Source organism: Ictidomys tridecemlineatus, chromosome 2, assembly GCF_052094955.1.
Source record: "Ictidomys tridecemlineatus isolate mIctTri1 chromosome 2, mIctTri1.hap1, whole genome shotgun sequence".
NCBI lineage: Eukaryota > Metazoa > Chordata > Mammalia > Rodentia > Sciuridae > Ictidomys > Ictidomys tridecemlineatus.
The window spans coordinates 44,216,033-44,234,461 of NC_135478.1; the positions used below are offsets into that span (position 1 = coordinate 44,216,033).

At 41.4% G+C, this 18,429-nt stretch overlaps 1 protein-coding gene and 1 long non-coding RNA gene across 7 annotated transcripts in view; one reads left to right on the forward strand and one right to left on the reverse strand.

Moving 5' to 3' along the window:
• The window catches only part of Il17rd (interleukin 17 receptor D), a 66,236-nt gene that overhangs the window by 33,211 nt on the left and 14,596 nt on the right, over positions 1 to 18,429 (forward strand). For all 6 annotated transcript variants that reach the window (XR_013434447.1, XM_021731273.3, XM_078038362.1 and 3 more), the window contains exons 2-7: positions 5,642 to 5,699; positions 10,758 to 10,883; positions 14,663 to 14,781; positions 15,291 to 15,411; positions 18,008 to 18,052; positions 18,153 to 18,304. Coding sequence is in view for 5 of the 6 variants with exons in the window: in XM_021731273.3 (XP_021586948.3) it covers positions 5,642 to 5,699; positions 10,758 to 10,883; positions 14,663 to 14,781; positions 15,291 to 15,411; positions 18,008 to 18,052; positions 18,153 to 18,304 (621 nt within the window). In the remaining variant the exon portion in view is untranslated. The remainder of the gene's footprint in view (positions 1 to 5,641; positions 5,700 to 10,757; positions 10,884 to 14,662; positions 14,782 to 15,290; positions 15,412 to 18,007; positions 18,053 to 18,152; positions 18,305 to 18,429) is intronic.
• Positions 11,307 to 18,159, reverse strand: LOC144375065 (uncharacterized). Its single transcript, XR_013434450.1, has 2 exons — positions 16,519 to 18,159; positions 11,307 to 15,194 (listed from the first exon to the last, which is right to left on the reverse strand). It is a non-coding gene; the product is annotated as an uncharacterized LOC144375065 (long non-coding RNA).

Below are 18,429 nucleotides of genomic sequence, written 5' to 3' on the forward strand. Positions count from 1 at the left end.
ACCTCACCTCCCCAAGTCAGATTGCTGGCATCCTTCATTTTTGAAGTTGGTTGCATCTAGAGGGAAAGTGAGAGAGAACAGCTCTCAGGAATGTGGAGGGAATATATCTTGAATAGATCCAGGCGCAGGCTGGCTTTGTGATTTATTTTCCTTGTGTTTTGGATTCGCCAGCATTCTCCTCAGCTTACATCACCTGGGGCTTCTCTGCCTTTGCTGACTTTTTTTTTTCTTCTCTCTTTTCTTTTTGGTTAAAGGTTTGAACTGAGGTAAGTGGGATTTTTTTGTTATGAAACCCTGAACCAATAGTCACATGAGCCCACATTTTGCCTCCTCCCACCCTTCCCACATCCAAAGGTTAGAGGCAAAAGTGTCATTCTATTGTACATTTTAAGCCTCCTGGGACTCTCTGCTCTCTTTTTATCCCATTAATAAAAACCCAAGATGGGAAGAATGTTAGGGACAATAGAAAGTATGACTTGACCTTAGTTTTCAGTAGTTAATCAGTGCACCTTTTAAAATAATGTCCTCAATTCTTTGTAATGAAGACTTTTATTTAAATTTTAACTCAAAATATATTGTTCACTAAAAGCTGGTAAGCTTTGTGAGAGTTCCTTAAATGACTTGAGTGCAGTCTTGGTTAGGCCCTATCATCTGGCCAACATTCTATTGGAAAAGGGGACACTGTACTTACAGCACAGTCCTTTTCAAAATGCTTTTTTTCCAAAATGGCAGTAAAACCTTGTTGGAGCTGAATTGGAAATGTTGCTCTAGGGAGTTGGTGTCTTCAGATGGCCCCAAATCCTCATGACTCCTCAGGAAATTGGCCATGGATGGCCGGCAGTCTTTGTGTCCAGGCCTTTGCTTCTTGCCATATGGCTGGAGCATGGTGTGGGTTTCCACTTTTGAATTTTAATCCTTCAGAGCACTTAAGAGTTATCCTCCCCCATCCTTCCTGAGTAGAAGATGTTTTCTTCATTATGTTCCCATTTGCTACTTCCGTCTCTGCTTACCACAGAGCATCAACCAAAGGAATTTCATAGTGGAGCTCCAGGCACCTGGGGCTAGCATCTTAGTTCCCTTTGGAACAAATTAAAAGGTACCCGTTAGAAGAGCAAATGGGGGTGGTTAATTAACTAAGAATGTGGCACCCTGAGGCCACAACATTGGCATTTATAGGTTTCAAGTAACAGGCAGCAAACAAGTATTTTTAATTGTCAGCTCATTAAATATCAAAACAGTGTAGTAGCTAACAGCTTGGGATTGTTTCCTGAAGAGTAGTTTATAAAGCTGCGGACCAGCTTTGTGAGTGGCCTTATCTGTTTTCTCTTGGTGTGGGCCTTCATTCTAAGCCTATAAATCACTGTGAAAACACCACTCCAGGTTCTTGTGTGTATTACCTGGCTTAATCACAAATTCATTTCATTAGAAAACTAATATGTTTCAAGGGCTCACTATGTATGAACCAGACCCAGGACAATGGGCCAGGGGTTTGAGGACAGTCCTCTCACCCATGCTGTCATCTACCTCTGCTCTTTATCTTGTGCAGATTTCATAGATGGAGTTACCAGATCATCTAGTTCCCACAGGGATTACTAGCAGAACACACTCCTTAGCCTGGTGGTCAGCACCTTCTGCCACCTTGCCCTGACCTATTTGCTATGTATTCTATGGTCCTTCAAGTTTCTGTACAGTGGAGACAGAAACTTGTCTCTGTACCTCCTGCCTCCCTTGAGTGTCTCCACATTGTCATCCCTGCAGCTTAGCTCATACCTGCTTATTGAGGCAGGAATCTTATTAGGAAGGATGACATAAACATTTCTTAGTTGTTATGTGTTAGATGCTGTCTGAGCACTTGATATATGTCATCTGATGTATCCCCCATACCAGTCTTTTACAGGATGTCTCCAGAGCATTTGAACCTCTGAAATGAGGCTAGGAAATGTGCCCAAGGTCACAGGGAAAGTGGGTACTGTGAAAACACATCTTTGTAAGGCCAACCCCATTTTTTTAACCTCAACTCCATATAAACTCCAGGTCAGCCCACAGAAGCCCAATAGAGAATGGCAGAATCTCAACAGCTGCTCTGATGGATCAGGATTTCTGCTTAAGACCAGGGTGGGAGAGAAGGCAGCATCGAGTGATCACTTCTGGGAGTGGGATGGGAAGAATAAGAACACACAGCAGGTGTGTGGCATCAAGGTCCAGTTCATTTGTATTGCAGGTGAAATATATGCATATATTAGCTGTCAATTGCTGTTGTGAAGAATTACCATAGGTTTAATGACTTAAAATGATATAGACTTAATATTCTGTAATTCCGGAAGCAGAACTCCAAAATGGGTCTTAATCTGTTGAAATCAGGTGTATGCAGGACTGGTTCCTTCTGGAGCCATAGGAGAGGATCCATTCCTTTCCTTTTCCATGCTCCAGAGGCTGCCGCAGTTTTTGATTCAGTCACTCCTTCTTCCTCTGTCTTCAAAGTCAGTGATATGTATCTTCCAGTCATCTCTGCCTCTCTTCTGCTTCCACTGTCACATCTCCTTTTCTGTGACACTGACCCTTCAGTCTCCCTCTTGAGAATCCTTGCGATAACATTGGACTCATCTGAGAACCTGGAGAACCCGGAATACTATCTGCATTTCAGCATCCTTGAACTTAATCACATCCTCATAGTTCCTTTTGCTAAGTCAAATAACAGTCTCAGGTTTCAGATAAGAATGTGGACATGTTCTGGAGACCATCATTTCTGTCAGCCTTGAAATATAAAGGAATAGCAGGGTTCTGAGGACCAGCCTGGGTATACCATTTCTAAGGTGGTTTTTGAGGGCTGTGGAGCAGCTGAAGCATTATTTGGTGTGAGCTGAGGACAACCCTGTGGAGCATCTGTGATACATGTGCTGAGGCTGTGCATTGGAGAACTTCTGGGAGTGAAAGTGTTTTTAAAGTGCAGAACTGGTACCTGGGATGGCATCTTTTGCTTTCTGAACTCCATGTCCACGGTTGGCTGGTCACAGGGTCTTAGGGTCTCTAATTTTCTGTGGAATTAGAATCACCATTTCACACTGACATGTGCAGAAGTGCCATGTAGGTAGACTGATGTATCAGGAACCTGGTATGATAGAGGCTGGACTAAGGCAGCCCACCAGGGAAGCAGGACCTGGATGATAGGAAGAGATTCATGGAAAGAAGAGAAGGGGACTCTTGAGATGCAGGAGCATCTGAGTGGAACTGCAGTGCTTTGGGATGTTTGGAAGGTGGGGAAGGAAGTAGCCACACCAGCAAAGGTCTAGAGGAACATGGAACTTGTGAAGCACTGGAAGGAGGGAAGTGAGGTAGACATGTGTATTTGAAGCTTATCTTGACACCCAAAGTTTCTTGAGGTCAGGACCTGTGTTTGGTTCATACTGACTGTCCACCCCTGTGGGGTGTAAGACAAGTTGAAATGCTCAGTGGGTCATGAATGGATGCCACGTACAAGCCTTATAATCCTTGAGTTCAGCTCACTGACCCTCTTCTGAACAGCTCCACATACATCACAGAGACCTTATTGGGAGGGATTTAGGTTTTTGCTTGCATCACTGTCTTGGGCTCATTTTCACAATGCATTAGCCATTGCAAGTGCCTGGCAAATATCTGTTAAAAATATCCTACTGCTAGCTCTGGCAGCACCTGACTACAAGCTACTCAGGAGATTTGAGTCAGAAGGATAACAAGTTTGAGGTCTGACTGGGCAGCTTAATGAGACCCTGTCTCAAAATAAAATGAAAGAAAAGGGCGAGGGATATAGTGCAGTGGTAGAGTGCTTGCATAGTATCTGTGAGGCCCTGGGTTCAATCCCCAGTATTGCAAACAAACAAAAGCAAAAACCATGCTACAAAAGAAATATAAGGGAAACAGGAACAAAACCAAAAGCTGACTATGTCCAGCAAGTAGAGTGACTGGTCTCCAGTGTCCCTGTGTACTTAGGAATATGCTATTAAATGGAATGTGTTTCCTTTTTGAAAAGTACCTGCTTACCAGACATGGCAGCACGTGCCTATAATCCTAGCAACATGGGAGGCTGAGGCAGGAGAATGGCAAATTTGAGGAGTAAGTTTAACCTAAAGTTCTGTAGGGAGAAGAAGGGTGGTTTGGGGGTCTTATGCTTTGGTCTCTGGCATTCCCAAAGGGTTGTAGGGACTGTTCTCCTGCCTGGTTGTCTCTCAGGGTCTCTGCCATCTGTGAAGGTTGGGCAGCCTCTAGCTTGTGACTTGTTCCTATGAAATCATGGATACTCTAAGGATTTTAATAAGGTAACAGTACTTTCCAAAGTTTCATTTCAGGCGAGGAGTTCTGGAACTTTACATATGTGGGGAAGTAAAAGTGAGTGGAGGAAGCTAGAGAATGAAGGTGAACCAGGAAGAAGGGGAGCTGCCACAGATCAGGGGTTGGGGGACCATGTTGATTTAGGCTTTGTGTTACTGCTTACTTATTTTCCCACTTTAGAGTGGGGTATGTGTCCCTTTCTGCACAGCTGTGCTTTCCCAAGGTTCATGTATATCTGAGCTCAGGGATATGGTTTCAGTGGGCGTGACTGGCTTCAGGATAAACAGCGTGAACATGCCTGAAGCATATGGATGTGATGGGGTTGTGGCCTGAAACCTGGGCCCCATCAGAAGTGTTCTCCACATTGTGTCTCAGTGTAACAATTGCCCATTAAATACCAGGCTGCCAGCATATGGTTTTCCCCAACATCCTCCTTGTTAAGTGGAAACTTTAGCTATGTGGCTAGAATATTTTCCCATCATTTAGCTCTTCAGAATTAACCTATTTTAGAGAATTCTGCAATTAATACTCAATGGCACATTTGCAGATTATTAGAGAAACAGCTAAGTCAAAGTGGGTAGATTTAGAGCTAGCTGCTCTTTCCCATAATGGATAAACCCTGGGGTAGGAAAAGGCGGGGTCAGTAGAAGGATTCTCTATGGATGCTGTAATTAAAGTGGGAAGTCTGGCGGAGTTGTTAGCCCTGCTATTAAGAGTGCAGATGGCTAATGGCCACATCACCAACAGTTAAGAATTAGACCTTTTAAAGTCTTTTTTTCTTTTTCTTTTATGACCCACCCTGTGTATTCCAAGCATAGGTATGGATGCAGTGAAGAATTTTCTCATAAAAGTAACGGCTTATTCCCACACTCGTTCCCAGTCTGGGAATGAGAAACTGGTTTCCTTAGACTTGAGGAATTGCCTATCTGTCTTGGCTTAATAGAGCTTTCAGATGAGGGCGTCTGGTAAGAGAATTTTATAACCAATCAGTTCTAAAAGTGGATCCAACTGGAACGACTCCAGCTGGCAGCCCTAGTCTTATTCCCAATTTTACTATTAATGAATTATTTAACCCCTAAAATAGAATAGCCTGTTCCTATTGTCTCAGGGGAAATGAGTGTCCATGATCCCCTGTGACCTGGCAGTAAGAAATCTCTTGGGCTGGAGGATGTTTGGCAGTTGTGATGTCATAGGATGGGTGGAAAGAATGGTGGGTGATACTTGGGGACTTGTATGACACCAAGCCTCTGCAATGTTGCATTTAGACTCCGTGGGGATCTGTGATGGAAAAGTCAGTTGGCTTCATACTTAATTGTATTCTCTTGTTTTCCCACAGGGAGTGGGGCCAGCCAGCAGGAACAGCGGACTGCACAACATTACCTTCAGATATGACAGTAAGTAATTGGCTTGACCTGGAAGAGTGAAGCACTTTCAGTAATCCACAGCTTACACTGTTGTACTTAAACAAGGACACAACAGATCTTGGGTTGAGGACTTTTCAATGTTGAGCCACTGAAGTATTTGAGACCTTGAACAGGTCAAGTGTCTTCCATAGTGTTCAGAAAAAGTCACGTATGAAGACCTCCCGTGAATTCCTCAAGACATGACCAAGTCCTTACGAATAAGCACAGATGCTAGTCAGGCTCAGCAGGAGACAGGGGAGCAAAGCTGCCTAAGAACAGGATGTTAGGAGAAAGTGGGGACTACAGACTATGTTTGGCTTGAAGCAGACACTGAATTCTTACTTCCAGCTCATTGTGGTCTCGAGGAATTCCTATAGTTTAGCCAGATGTGGTTTCCAAGAGTAGTGAGAAATCTGTATTTTTTGTGAACATTTAAAAAATAATTGGCATCTATCTTAAGAATATACAAACACAGGAGCTGAGTTTGTAGCTCAATGTTAGAGCACTTGCCTAGCATGTGTAAGACACTGGGTTCAATCCTCAGCACCACATAAAAAATAGGAAAGTAAAATAAAGGTATTGTGTCCATCTCCAACTAAAAAAAATAAATAAGTAAATAACAAATACACAAACAGAGTGGGGCAAGTGAATCTGTGTCCCAGACTGACCAGAGGTCACCACTTGGTCACCTCTGGGCCTATGTACTTGCACCTATGTCCCAACCCCAGTTTCCCACCTGTCAGCTCTGTGAGCTGTGGCAGGTGACTTGGTTTCTTTACCCATGCTAGTTTGCTCATATGAAACAAAGATTAGTAGACTGGGGCTATAACTTAGTAGTAGAGGGCTTGTATAGTATGCAGAAGACCCTGGGCTCCATCCCCAGCACCAGGGGGAAAAAAAAATTAGTTTCCTTCTCCTAGAATCATTTTGAGGCTTAAATGAGGTAGTGCTTATACCTGCTCAGCTTGGTAGCTGGTTTGAGTATACATTCAGGAAATACTATGTGTTAACAGAAGCCGGTTCAACTGGGGTTGAATAAAAACACCCTTTTTTGTCCTTTGTCCAAACAAGTGTGCCTTTTTTTTTTTCTGGATAAATGGTTGTTTAATCAGTTTCTCTGATTAAGCAAATAGGATCCCCACTAAGCAGCTGCTTTCATTCATAAGAAGGTTGTTGTATATAATTGTGAGCATTTTAGCCTTATGAGCTGTAATTCATACATGAAAATAATGAGAGGGAGCTTGACTTCTATTTGGTGACTCCTGACATCTCATTCATCTCTTGGAGAAGATTGTGAATTAGGGGCTTAGGGCATGGTCATATGGAGGCCTCTAGAATAATCAGTACTAAAGCAGAGTTTTTGAGGTTATTGATTTAGTCTAACAATAATAAGATACAAATATGTGTGTGTCAAATTCACACCCACAGTCACTGGCATGGGTATTTTAAGTTAACCAATAAGGGCTTCCACATGGAACTTGGGCATTTCGTGTTAGTGGGGTGTTCATGTTCTGGGTAAATGCTGTGATGGTAATGAAAGATTTGCAAGTTCATGATACTTGGTTCAGCTAAGTAAAGACATGTGTAAGGGATCTTTCTTTGAGTTAGAAAGTTAATTTCTAATAGATGCTCTTGGTCCTAGCAGATCTTATATTACATTCAGGAGTTCAAAATTTTCTGGTCAGCTACAAACAAGTATTTGCCTTTCTAATTTAATATGAGTTTTGTGTAAAGGGATCTATACCTATAAAACTTAAAAATATTCTATTGTTGTCTTCATTGTACTAAATTTTTGATCCATATGCCTATTCCCACCTCTTAGTCGTAATTTCTTCTTAATTCTTTAGCATTTAATTTGAATTTAATTCACAACTTGCATTGACTCCTGAAATGTCTGAAGCTCAGTTGCATTTTGGCAAAATTTGGGTGTAAAGTTTTTTGGTTTTTTTTGGTAACCAGAATCCAAAACTTTAGACTTGCTAATAATTGGATGTAAGCTGTATAAAAAAAGCTTTTCAGTGTTTTTCACTGAAAAAGATATTTTTCTCTTTCATAGGGAAGTTCCTGTTATTGCTCAGCTGATTGATTACTAGTTGTGTTTGAAGTAGCTGAGAATCAATTACCAAGTTTTCACCAAAATTACTGAACTACAGAAACCGTTTTTTTTCCCCGTATTCTTTTGTCAATTAATATTCTAGGGCTGGGGATGTGGCTCAAGCGGTAGCGCGTTCGCCTGGCATGCATGCAGCCTGGGTTCTATCCTCAGCACCACATATATACAAAGATGTTGTGTCCACCGAAAACTAAAAAATAAATATTAAAAAAATTCTCTCTTTCTCTTTCTCTCTTTTTTTAAAAAAATATTCTAAAAAAAAAAAAAAAGAAAGAAAATGGGGGCTGGGATTGTGGCTCAGCAGTAGAGTGCTCGTCTAGCATGTTCGAGGCCCTGGGTTTGATCCTCAGCATCACATTAAAAAATAAATAAATAAATAAATAAAGGTAATGTGGGTATTGTATTCAGCTACTTTTAAAAAATAAATATTAAAAAAAAAGAAATGTCTTACCATTAAGTCATAATTGAATTTCACAAGCCTCCTTACCTCCTTTGACCCTGTATTCCATGCTTCCTTAGGCTCTGAGTGGGTATGCCTGACTAGGTTATAATACATTATCTTAATTCTTAGACTTTCTATTTACATAATTGTATTTATGAAAACCCAAAGAGTGTTAATTTTGGCATTAGGATACCCATGAATTTCTCTTGTTTGCATTTTTTCAAAACTAAGTCAAAGGGTTCTCTTACATTGTAGGCTTCAACAAATGAAAATACTGGAACTTTATAAGTATGATAGGTTCTTCTTTTTCTGTATTGGGAAGCTAGTGACAGCCAGAACTTTTTCAGACTAAACCCCTCAGACTCAAGAGCTTATGCTAGGAGCAATATACTTGTGTTGATCATAGAGTGCCAAGAACTATAAGGACCCTCTGAGGCTGCTTTTTCTGCTTCTGCTCCTGGGGTCCTTCTGAGTCACCCAGGTGATCTCTCATGGTTACAGTTTCCTCTTTTATACAATGTAGGTGTTAAACCAGATATTTAAAGATTATTTTTCCTATTCTAAATTCTCTTTTGAACTTGAAGAACACCCATTGATTGCTTTGAGAATGAGTTTCATCAAAAGTAGGATTTGGTTTTATTATTAACATTTGTTCAATTAGAAGTAATAGTGAAATATGAATGGCTGTCACTTTTTGAAGCAAATGAAGTTTAATGAAAGGAGTGCATCTAATGTGGTTAGGTAAGAAAGCAGGACAAAGACTATGTGGAGGATGCAGTTTTAAAAATGGGAGGTGTGACTGGCTGTGGTGGTACACCCCTGTATTCCCAGTGACTTATAAGAGGCTGAGGCAGGAGGATCACTAGTTCAAGACCAACCTCATTAACTTAGCGAGGCCCTAACCAACTTAGACTCTGTGTCAAAACAAAAACTAGAAAGGGCGGGGGATGAGGCTCAGGGGTCAAACACTCCTGGGTTCAATCTCCAGTACCAAAAAAAAAAAAAAAGAGGGAGGTACAATTTAGTGTATGGATGTTATACTTACATAAGAAATAAAAAAGAATATTATATGATGCTAAAAGCTTTGTAAGGACATCCTTTGGAATGTTAATAGCAGTTATATCGTGTAAGAAGAGTATAGATGACTTGTTGTTATATTCCTTTGTGGTTTTTAAATGTATATTTTTAGTTAAAAATGGGCAACATAGCTGGGTGTGGTGGCACACATTTGAATTCCCAGTGATTCAGGAGGCTGAGGCAGGAGGATTGCAAGTTTGAGGCTAGCCTCAGCAATTTAGTGAGGCCCTAACAACTTAGTAATACCCTGCCTCAAAATAAAAAGGGCTGGGGATGTGGCTCAGGGGTTAAGTGCCCCTTGATACCAAAAAAAAGAGAAAAAAAAAAAAAAGGGAGAGGAAAGAAAATGCTCTGGAACATTTCTCTCCTAAGAAAAACCTCCCGCTTCGGCAGAGAAACAGACAGATTTAGACCTTTGATGAAGATAACTTTTTGCAGTAGACACTAAAGAGGGTATTCAAATTGAGTCATGGAGAAAGAAACAAAGATGAAGCAATAGTTGGTATCTTCTAGGGACAACCAATGGTTCTTCTGTTTAAGTGGCCAGAACAGCCATCTCACAGCCAGCTTCTCAAGTCCTAGCCTGATTTTGGCTGAAAGCTTCTGGCAACTTTTTAGGGGAGACAGATTTTGAAGGTGTATTTAGCAATACCAGGTGGTGCTGCTGCTCCCATGATTGTGGCTATACTGACAAGTGACAGTGAGTAATATACTCAGACAAAAACCAAAGAAGCAGAGGTGGTTTTCATTTTGGGAGCAATGTGGGGCTTTTGGGATTTGATGAAGATTGTGTGTGTGTTTGATGACAGTGTTTCAGAACAAAAGTTTTGCCTTTGTGGATGCTAGTTAACATCCTTACCTGGGCACTAATGAATTGCTAACAGCATGGCTGTGAATCACTCCCCTGTGGATTCATATCTGCATGTTGATTCCTTGATTCCTTCCTTTCCATTTGACACCTTGCCTTCTAGGTTTCTTTTAAAAACAAATAAACCTCAAATTATTTAGCAGTGTTTTCTTTCAGATTACTCTTTTTAATGCTAAAGCTAGCTGAACTGATGCAAATACTTATTCACTTAGGTAATGTCATCAGAGTTCAAGTCAGACACACACACACACACACACACACACACACACACACACACACACTCCACACTGTGTATGTATGATCCTCCCAGGACCATCCTGGAATTTAACTCGGGGTGGGTGGTGGTAGTGATGCTATAAACAAATTCCTCTGTTGCATCTTGTAGTAACCTAAATGTCAGTCAACCTTGATGTCATGTTTGGGCTTTTGAAGCACGTGACTTGAAATGGAATGGATTTGGCCAGTTGTGGACATGCTTTGTGTAATTTGATAAGACAAACTTGAAAATAAAGATAAAATTTTAAATTAGACCATTCCTGTTCTTTCCAGACTGTACCACCTACTTGAATCCGTTGGGGAAGCACGTGATTGCTGATGCCCAGAACATCACTATCAGCCAGTATGCTTGCCACGACCAAGTGGCAGTCACCATTCTTTGGTCTCCAGGGTCCCTCGGTAAGTGTTCAGAAATCAGGTTCACCCCGGTGAGCCGGGTTATTGCCTAATGCCAGAATTTCACATGTGCAGCAGGTAGGTCTTGAAGAGGATGAGGCGAGGTTGGATGGGGGCACAGACACACTCGGTCCTCTGAGGCTTGCACTTGCTGACTCTGCCCAGTGTAAGACTGCTCCATGGCTCTTCGCGTTTTTTCTTTGACCCTTGAAAAACATGTGGGTTTCTAAAATAATAGTGTGTAGGTGATAAATGGCACCAAGTCCTTGGCCTCTGTGTCTCACTGCTAGTTGGTGGTAGGTGGTAACAGTGTCAGGAAAGCCCATGGCCCATTCAGGGGCAGACTGGCTTTGGCAGCCAGTGTTAGCGATCTCTGTGACCACATAGACATATAGACACACATTGTGATTTTTTAGGATTTCAAAGTTGGCAGCTAATTAAAATTTTATTTAAGCTGTGAGAGTTCAAAACAAAAACAAAAACCCCAAATCAAAATGAGGACAGAAAGAGAACAAACCCACATTATCTGGCTAGATTCAGTTTGGTTGTTTGGATGTGTTTGTCCTCTTTTTTGTGGGGGTGGGGGTACTGGGGTTTGGACTCAGAGGCACTTGGCCACTGAGCCACATCCCCAGCCTTTTTAAAAATTTTTTATTTTTGGACAGGGTCTTGCTAAGGTGGTTTTAGACTTGGGATCCTCCTGCCTGAGCCATTTGGGATTACAGGCGTTTACCACTGGCCTGGCCTGTATGTCCTCTTGAATGAACTGATGATACCTAGGACGGGAATGGTTAGTCAAGCATGGACATGGGGAGGGAGCATTTGTTCAGATGAGCCTGGGTTTGAACCCAGAAACAACATTTTAAAGTGGCTCACAGAGCCCCTGATTCCCTGTCTATCAAGAGTAGATGCAAGCTATTCAGAGAGAGCTCTCAGAGCAGAGGGGCTATTGTTTTCATCAGAATCTGGGCCTCAGACCTGCCCCTCTGACATTGCCACCAATTTTAGACATTTTCCCAAACATAGACAGGGATTGAGCTTGGATTTCTTAATCTGAAGAGGATAAATCTCAGAAGAACCCGACCATCAGAGGGGTGAGTTCAGGGGGAGGAAGGATAGAGCTGAGGGCCTCACTCCCCTGTTCACAGAAGTAATTCTGAGTCTGAACCCCATGAGTTTTCCAAAAATAATATTATCTTAACATTTAAAGATAAAAACATTCTCCATGGGTAAAAGGGAAGTGGTCATTCCATATAAGGCTGAAATGGTTAAGGGCTTGTTCCAAGGAATTGTGGGCTCCCTCATTAGAATAAAAGTAAGAGGTGTGAGCTGGTGGTTGGAAGACTAATACAGGGAACACAGAAGGCTGTGCTTTTCCTGAATGATGATTTATGGGGGTGTGTGTGTGTGGGGGGGGGATGGACAGGTTCTATCAGGTTCTAACAGGAGAACTTGGAAGGCAGGAAAGCCTGTGGGTTAAGGACACTGAATTAAAGTCAGATACTTCCTGGGTTTGAATTCTGCTTCTGTCCTGTCATTCCTGGTGACCTTGAGCAAGTTAACTTCTTTAAACCTCAATTTCCTCATTTGTAAATGGGGATAATAAAAAATGACAAAATCATAGAATTTGCAGGGAAATGGATGGCACTAGAGCAGATTATGCTTAGTGAAGCTAGTCAATCCCTTAAAAACAAATACCAAATGTCTTCTTTGATATAATGAGAGAAACTATGAACAGAGCAAGGAGGAAGAGCAGGAAGAAAAGACTAACATTAAACAGAGTCATGAGATGGGAGGGAAAGGAAGAGTAAAGGGAAATTGCATGGAAATGAAGGGAGACTCTCATTGCTATACAAAATTACATATAAGAGGTTGTGAGGGGAATGGGAAAATAAACAAGGAGAGTAATGAATTACAGTAGATGGGGTAGAGAGAGAAGATGGGAGGGGAGGGGAGGGGGGATAGTAGGGGATAGGAAAGGTAGCAGAATACAACAATTACTAATTGGGCATTATGTAAAATTGTGGATGTGTAACCGATGTGATTCTGCAATCTGCATTTGGGGTAAAATTGGGAGTTCATAACCCACTTCAATCTAATGTATGAAATATGATATGTCAAGAGCTTTGTAATGTTGTGAACAACCAATAAAAAAAATAAAAAATTAAAAAAAAATAAAAAAAATAAAAAAAATAAAAAAATGTAAATGGGGATAATAGCACTTCTGTGATTGTTAGGAATCAGTGAGTTTAAATGTGTAAAAGAGAGCAAATAAGTTATTTAGGGGAGGTTACTTTATAAAATAGCCTATCTTTTATAATAACAAGGTGTTACTAGTTTTATGGTAAATAAGTTCCTGCAGTGTAAGAATTACATTTGCTGCCTCTACCTCCAGACCCAGGTTTGTCATGGTGATTTCATGAGATGCTTGGCCTTTAATATATTAATCAGTTTGCTCTTGTTAAATAATAATAATTCCAGGAACATTGCGTAAATTAAATTTTTGTATAAACACAAAGGATTTGCTTAAAAAATTGTTTTTTAAACTCAAAAGGCAAGTTCCTATGAAATCTACTAAATAGTAGTTGTTCCAAAGACCTTGTGTCTTGCCATTATGTCTGAATCTCTGGGCCTGTGGATTAGCTGGCCATCACCCCGCAGGAAGCTTTGTGATTGAAACCTGACTTACTAGAATCAGTTCTGGGGCTCAGAGCACTCTGAACCCCTAAAATGTGGGGTTCTGATTGTGTTGCCTCCACTCTATCCACCATGAAAAATGTGCTGTTCATCAAATAATTACAGGATTGGAGAACCTGCTCGAAAAGAAAAAGATTTCCTTGGCCTTTGCCATCAATAATTTTCCCACCTGGTTAATTGCATCCTGTGTAATTACTTTTGCCCTGGGAGAGGGAGGTTTGAAAATGTCTCCTTGTCTAGTGTTCAGAAAGAATGTGAAATCGATATCTCGCCAATTGAGGCCAGCTTTGGGGATCTCCAGCTGCAGTTGGACCATTCTGGTCTCCATGGGATACAGACCCCTGGTGCTGGCTCTTGTGGCCATCAGGGCTTAATCCTTTTGAAAGCATCTAGTGGGACGTGCAGTGGGGGAAGCTCAGGTGGCAGGAGGCTGGGCCAGCGCCTTTCAGCAGCGCCATGGGTGTCTGGCCTCTAAGCGCTATGTGAAGAGCACACACTGGGCAGCCCTTGGGTGTCTGCCTTACAGTGATTAGAGCAAGAGATGCTTTGTAAATCTATCAGCATTCTCCTAAACTATTATTCTTTAGTCTAGGAACCCCTCAGGTGCAGACACTATGTTGGGAATTTTGTACTCTGCTCAGTGAAACATAAAAAAAATGTAGAGCTAAAACTTAAAGTGGAATTGTGGTTGAGGGACACTTCCCAGTCAGCATTGGGAATTGTCAGCTGAATGCCCCTTGTTCACTGACCTAGAAATTATATAGTTCACTGCAGACTTTTATGATCAATTGTGACTTGGGTCTAAATATTTGAACCCTGATGTTACAGAGGCAGTGGATATTTGTGAAATGGCCTGGTGGATTAGAGATTAATTATAATAGTAATGGTGGGACAGAGAAAATCACCTGTCTATCCCAGAGGACCGCAGGATATGTTCATTTCCTTTCTGTTCACCCAGATGTCCTAGGCAGAGCAAAGTCTTTACATCTGATGTGTAGGTGGAGAGGACCCTAATCTTGGAGGAAGGAAAGTGTGTTCAGAAGTAATTAGGTTTGCTTTTCATAAAAGCATCCTGCTTTGCTTAGGCATTGAATTCCTAAAAGGATTTCGGGTAATACTGGAGGAGCTGAAGTCGGAGGGAAGACAGTGCCAACAACTGATTCTAAAGGACCCAAAGCAGCTCAACAGTAGCTTCAAAAGAACTGTAAGTCACACTTGGGGAATGTGCTCCTGAAGACATGCCATTGTTCCTGGGGTCTGAATGGTCTATTGAAAGTCTGAAATTGGAGAAGCAGAGCGGTGGGGTCCACCCTGCCTGCCAAGGTGGGCTAGGATGGGGAGGCAACACCAGCCTGATCTTCAGCACCTCTCTTTGGTAAACACACTTCTCAGGTTACATTCCAGCAGCCATCCAGAAAGTGTCTGTACTCTGCGGGATTTTGTGGGCTCACTGTCCTCTCCCTGCAACTCTGAGGTTCAGGCTTAGCTAGCCATGGCTTTCTTGCCAGAGAACAGTCTTGTCCATCTTCTGAGTTACAGATCCAAATCCAAACTTGGTCCAGGAAATGGACCTGACTTTCTGCTTCCCTGGGGCATATCCTCAGCTCTGAATTGTGTCTGAAAGACAGTTTGGGTAGAAGTGAAGGTCTCAGGTGTGAGTGACAGGGTGGGTAATTTCTTCATGACACCACATGTGTTTTTGTTCCCTTTTAGGGAATGGAATCTCAACCTTTCCTGAATATGAAATTTGAAACGGATTACTTTGTAAAGATTGTCCCTTTCCCTTCCATTAAAAACGAAAGCAATTACCACCCTTTCTTCTTCAGAACTCGGGGTGAGTATGCTCTTTCCTGCCTGGTTCCCTTGAGGAGATGTTTCTCTTGCTTTTCATGATTGCTCTACAGAGATGTATTCAAAGTCACACCAGATACCAGTACAAAAGAAGCAGGATGAGGAGAAAAGCATCCAGAGGAAAATTCTAAAAATATACTTTTTAAAATGAAGGTTTGGCCCAGGCTTTGTTAACCTAACCAGAGACACCCACTCCTGGTTTATTGTAAAACAAACCTGATGGCTGATTTTTTTGAGGACACTATAACCACCATTAAGATAGCCACGTATTAAAATAATGTAATTTTTTTTGTGCTGGGGGTATAGTTCAATGGTAGAGAATTTGCCTAGCATGTGCAAGGCCTTGGGTTTGATTCCCTAACATCATACACACACAAAACAAATGATTTTTTAAAATCCAGGAGTAGGAGTGGGGCTGTAGCTCAGTGGTAAAGCACTTGTCTCCCAGGTGTGAGGCACCCTTCAATCCTCAGCACTACATAAAAGTAAATAAAGATACCATGTGTTCATCTACAACTAAAAAAAATACTTAAAGGGAAAAAATAACAACAACCCAGGAACAAAAGTCTAAGTTGATTTTGGGGTGTAGGGTGGGAGCATGAAACAATTCCATTTTATACCTGTTATTAGATGGTACTCAGGATTAGATTAAGAAAATTAAACAGTATTCCTGAGACCACTTCTTTCTAGAAATTTTAACTTACTTAACATTCATGTGCCAGGCCCTGTTCTAAATGCTTTCCATGTATTAATATACTTTATCTCTGTAACAATCCTATAAGGATACCATCCCCACTGACTAGAGTTTTGACTCACAGGGTTAAAAGGGCTTGTTGGAGCTTGAATTTGATCCTCAGAAATACAGGGATGCAGTCCCTCCCTCCCTTCAACCATGAGCCATCTGGGTTCCCAGTTGCTCCCCTTTCCCTGTTCATGTCTCTTTTAATCTTCCTAAATCACTATTTTCAAATGTGATGTCCAGTCCCCCTAAAACTTTCAGTGGCCCCTTTGACCCCTTTGGCATGATCCTGATCAGTATGATCTTGATGTTCTGTTCTCAGCTTTTTGTTGCTGTCACCAAAATACCTACCTGATCCAAACAACTTAGAGGAAGAAAAGTTGGTTTTAGGCTTATGGTTTTGGAGAGTCAGTCCATGATCAGATTCCATTGCATGGGGCTGAGGTGAGGCAGAACATCATGGCAGAAGGGCGTAGTGGAAGAAAACTGCTCAGCTCAGACAGCCAAGAAACAAAGAGCAAGTGAGGCATCAGGGAAACATAAAGACCAAAGACATGCCCCCAGTGACCTACCTCCTCTAGCCATCCCTCATTTGCCTATAGTTACCACGTAGTTAGTCCATTCAAATTATTAACCCCCCCATCCAATTCACTGATTAGGTTCTAGATCTCATAATCTAATCATTTCACCCCTGAACATTCCCACATTGACACAGGAACTTTTGGGAGGCATCTCATATCTAAACCATCACACTGATGTCCCCTCTTTTGTAGTCTGGTTGTCATCCTTTTGCTCTTGAGATTTTTGGTCTCAACTCTAGCCTATGTCCATGTTTCCCTTTGTAGAATTCCTACTGTGGTTGTTTTCTATGCTTCAAAGTTATAACAATTAGTCTTATTTTTTTAATTAATGCAAGATTCCATAGAGCAAAAACCATGCACATGTCACATTTCTCGATGCTTTGTATATAATAACCAGATGTTGGATTCAAAGAGTGTGTTTATAAGAACCTTGCCTGGATAATAATGAGCATAATTTAAGATTAATTTTCCTATTGGAATTAATTTGTCTATTTGGGGATAAGGTGGAGTAGGGCATACATTCCTGGAATGTAGACCTTTGTCACCATTTCAGTGCATTGTAGCTTTGAAACTATCCTTTTTTGGGGGAGGGGGAGTATTGTATGAATTTTCAGAAGACTCTTCCTGGGTTAGCAGCATGACATGTTGCGCTAGTCATTTGTCCCTTCAAATGTGTGTTTTTATCACATTTAAATCCTGTTTCAAAGCTACTGGTTTCAGTACATGGTTTTCAACACTGACACTACTATTTAATAAATGCCTGATATTTCATTTTTAGAGTCCACAAAGGATTTTAAATAAAAATGCTAATGATGATCAAAATAACCCCTTGACAGTTACCAGAGCCACTCCAAAGTTCTCTTGTGCCTAGACACTTCCACAGTGGAGTGGGGACCACCATTATTTCTGTTTACAGTTAAAACAGCCTCCATGTGATAGTAGCATGAACATGGTTCTGCTGCCCTTGGCTTCCAGACTTCAAACTATGTAATGTTTGACAAGCTTTTAAAATTTGGATGACTTTTATACTGTTTCCACTTATGTAGAGTAAAGTGAACTACATTAACCTTTTTATATCAAACCATTTAAATTTTCATAAGATAGAACTTCTACCCTGCAGTGAAAAATCATTGTTGAATTGATACATTTTATTCCCTTTCCAGTAGCACCAAGCATAGTGTATTTAAATTTTATTGAATTGCTGGGTAAGGAAAATGTCAAACTGTCCTAAAACTAAAGATATGTATCTCTTTCAATAGCCTGTGACCTATTGTTACAACCGGACAACCTTGCCTGTAAACCCTGTAAGTATAACAGTTCTTATCTGTCAAGTCTGAAAGTGTTGCCACTGTGAGAGCATTGGAAGGCCTCTGAATGCTCACTCTGGCTGCTTCCTCCTCCCAGTCTGGAAGCCTCGGAACCTGAACATCACCCAGCATGGTTCAGACATGCAGGTGTCCTTCGACCATGCACCACACAACTTTGGCTTCCGTTTTTTCTATCTTCATTACAAGCTCAAGCATGAAGTACCCTTCAAGCGAAAGACCTGTAAGCAGGTGAGCTGCTGGTTATGCATAAAGGAGCACCTTGTGGTTTAAAGCGACTCCTGGGTCTCTGGAATTTGGGTGGCTCAGTGTGAGCCCTAGGCTTTGGTGGCAGTATCAGTAGATATTCTAGAATG